Source organism: Lottia gigantea, assembly GCF_000327385.1.
Source record: "Lottia gigantea unplaced genomic scaffold LOTGIsca_36, whole genome shotgun sequence".
Taxonomy (NCBI): domain Eukaryota; kingdom Metazoa; phylum Mollusca; class Gastropoda; family Lottiidae; genus Lottia; species Lottia gigantea.
In genome coordinates this window covers 2,053,313-2,056,706 of record NW_008709220.1, presented here as the reverse complement: position 1 = coordinate 2,056,706, position 3,394 = coordinate 2,053,313, and the positions used below count along the sequence as shown (strand labels likewise).

The following is a 3,394-nucleotide window of genomic DNA, read 5'->3' as shown; positions in this document are numbered from 1 at the left end:
TCAACGTAAGAACCATACCTAGTAATCGTGATGCTATTATGTAAAAAAATGGCGGCTTACGGGAAGGAATTTGCAAGTTTTCAACAACTGTCAATAAATTGCAACAAATTTATCAACAACCTCCCCTTTCTACTAAGAATCCCTAATTAATTGTTGATATTGTCTATTATCTATGTATATATATATCTTCTTGTATTATCATTTCACCTGATAATGACAATGTAGATTGTTGAAAAGTGCAATAAAACTAAAATTGTGTTCGGTAAAGATCTTTTGTTTAAGTGCTGCATGAATACATGACCTACATAGTGTGCATAGTTATTAACCTATGCTACGAGTTCTTATTGATTTTTTTGAACCTGTGTTATGAACCAAGGAACAGTACTGGTGTGTGATAAAACATAGTAACGCATTTTACCGCTATAAGATAACGAAAGCGATTTCCGCTTTCGTTAATTCACATGAGAAAAACCTTATGTATGCTATAAAAACTTTTTTCAGGAACTTTTTTCACAAATAAACATGCGTTTACATTGTCTTGTTGCTGTGTTGGTTGTACTTGTTTTGATTGATGTTGGAGAGGGATACTATCGTAGATACTATCGATATCGAGGGGGTCGTAGATACTATCGATATCAAGAAGCCGATACAGACAATATTCGAGAGATAACTGTCAGTAAATGTTTGAAATGGCCCATAGTGAAATATATCGTTACACAATTCACCTGCCCAAAACGTAAGTCTATCTTTATCATAGTTGGAAATATTAGTCAAATCAATAGAAATGTTAGCTTAGATCGACCGTGTGTTATGTTTGCGTGTGTGTGTGGTTGGGGTGGGGTTGTCTAGGGAGAGATTCATAAAGATTATAGAGTTCCGTGTGTTATGTTTGTGTGTGTGTGTGGTTGGGGTGGGGTTGTCTAGGGAGAGATTCACAAAGATTATAGAGTTCCGTGTGTTATGTTTGTGTGTGTGTGTGGTTGGGGTGGGGTTGTCTAGGGAGAGATTCATAAAGATTATAGAGATAGTTCAGTCATGCCCTATTACTATAGTGAAACCCACCCAAACCGCATTATACTAAACCGACACCCTCTCTTAACCGCCATATTTGAGAAGTCCCAAAAGAATTGCTATATAATCTAACTTGGAAAAGTATGGCTCTAAAGTGGTAAATCTATAGTTACCTAACCCCTCTAAACCAGCAGATTATTTAAAGGTAATCCATTGACGCTATTAAGGTATAAACTAGGCAATCCCTACTTCATTTCACATGACTGTATGCAAGATAAATTGTCTGGCTTGAAGGGAAGTAACTTTTGTTAAGGATGGAATAGCAAAAACACAATACGACACCTGTTACTGACATTATATGAGAGAAACTGTATTTGATTTACTTAGTTTTTTTAAAGCGAACAGGAGATCGTGGAATTGTGAGGTCAAAAGAAAACAACACTGAGTTGATCATAGGCCAGATGCATAACCATTTTCACACGTAATAGTGATATTTTGTCAATTTCAGCTGATCCCTGTGCCATGATAGACTGTAATTGTAACGGGAAATGTGTTGATGGAGAATGTAAATGTAATACTGGGTTTCATGGACAGTTCTGTTCAGGTATGGATATTTATAGTCCCTGGATTTTCTACTCTAGATATCTTTTTAGTAAATGGTTTTGGTCAACAAGCTCAATAGGCCTACAAAAGAGTATACAGAGGATTCCATAAACAGTTTATTTAGACCCAGAAAAACAGTTTAGTAAGATCCCATAAACAGTTTAGTAAGACCCCATAGACAGTTTAGTAAGACCCCATAAACAGTTTAGTAAGATCCCATAGATAGTTTAGTAAGATCCCATAAACAGTTTAATAAGACCCCATAGACAGTTTAGTAAGATTCCATAGACAGTTTAGTAAGACCCCATAAACAGTTTAGTAAGATCCCATAGATAGTTTAGTAAGACCCCATAAACAGTTTAGTAAGATCCCATAGATAGTTTAGTAAGACCCCATAAACAGTTTAGTAAGACCCCATAGACAGTTTAATAAGACCCCATAGACAGTTTAGTAAGATCCCATAAACAGTTTAGTAAGACCCCATAGACAGTTTAGTAAGACCCCATAAACAGTTTAGTAAGATTCCATAGACAGTTTAGTAAGATCCCATAGATAGTTTAGTAAGATCCCATAAACAGTTTAATAAAATCCCATTAACAGTTTAGTAAGACCCCATAGACAGTTTAATAAGACCCCATAGACAGTTTAGTAAGACCCCATAGGCAATTTAGTAAGACCCCATAGACAGTTTAGTAAGATCCCATAGACAGTTTAGTAAGATCCCATAAACAGTTTAGTAAGACCCCATAGACAGTTTAGTAAGACCCCATAAACAGTTTAGTAAGACCCCATAGACAGTTTAGTAAGACCCCATAAACAGTTTAGTAAGAATCCATAGACAGTTTAGTAAGACCCCATAGACAGTTTAATAAGACCCCATAGACAGTTTAGTAAGACCCCATAGGCAATTTAGTAAGACCCCATAGACAGTTTAGTAAGACCCCATAGATAGTTTAGTAAGATCCCATAAACAGTTCAATAAAATCCCATTAACAGTTTAGTAAGACCCCATAGACAGTTTAATAAGACCCCATAGACAGTTTAGTAAGACCCCATAGATAGTTTAGTAAGATCCCATAAACAGTTTAGTAAGACCCCATAAACAGTTTGGTAAGATCCCATAGACAGTTTAGTAAGACCCCATAAACAGTTTGGTAAGACCCCATAGATAGTTTAGTAAGACCCCATAGACAGTTTAGTAAGACCCCATAGATAGTTTAGTAAGACCCCATAGATAGTTTAGTAAGATCCCATAAACAATTTGATAAAATCCCATTAACAGTTTAGTAAGGCCCCATAGACAGTTAAATAAGACCCCATAGACAGTTTAGTAAGACCCCATAGACAGTTTAGTAAGACCCCATAGACAGTTTAATAAGACCCCATAGACAGTTTAGTATGACCCCATAGACAGTTTAGTAAGATCCCATAGACAGTTTAATAAGACCCCATAGACAGTTTAGTAAGATCCCATAGACAGTTTAGTAAGAACCCATAGACAGTTTAGTAAGACCCCATCACCAGTTTAGTAAGATCACATAACAGTTCAGTAACATTCCATAGACAGTTTAATAAGATTCCATAGACAGTTCAGTAACATTCCATAGACAGTTTAGTAAGATCCCATAGACAGTTTAATAAGATCCCATAAACAGTTTAGTAAGATCCAATAAACAGTTTAGTAAGACCCCATGAACAGTTTAGTAAGATCCCATAGACAGTTTAGTAAGATCCCATAGACAGTTTAGTAAGATCCCATAGACAGTTTAATAAGATCCAT

General features: G+C 35.9%; 1 protein-coding gene across 1 annotated transcript; it reads left to right on the top strand.

The window, feature by feature from the left end:
- Positions 1-522: 522 nt before the first annotated feature.
- On the top strand, positions 523-1,693 carry LOTGIDRAFT_162897 (hypothetical protein; the record flags this gene model as incomplete). Its single annotated transcript, XM_009058915.1, has 3 exons — positions 523-736; positions 1,520-1,615; positions 1,653-1,693. 3 exons carry the CDS (start codon positions 523-525, stop codon positions 1,691-1,693), a joined length of 351 nt encoding a protein of 116 aa, XP_009057163.1.
- Between the last annotated feature and the right edge of the window lie 1,701 nt (positions 1,694-3,394).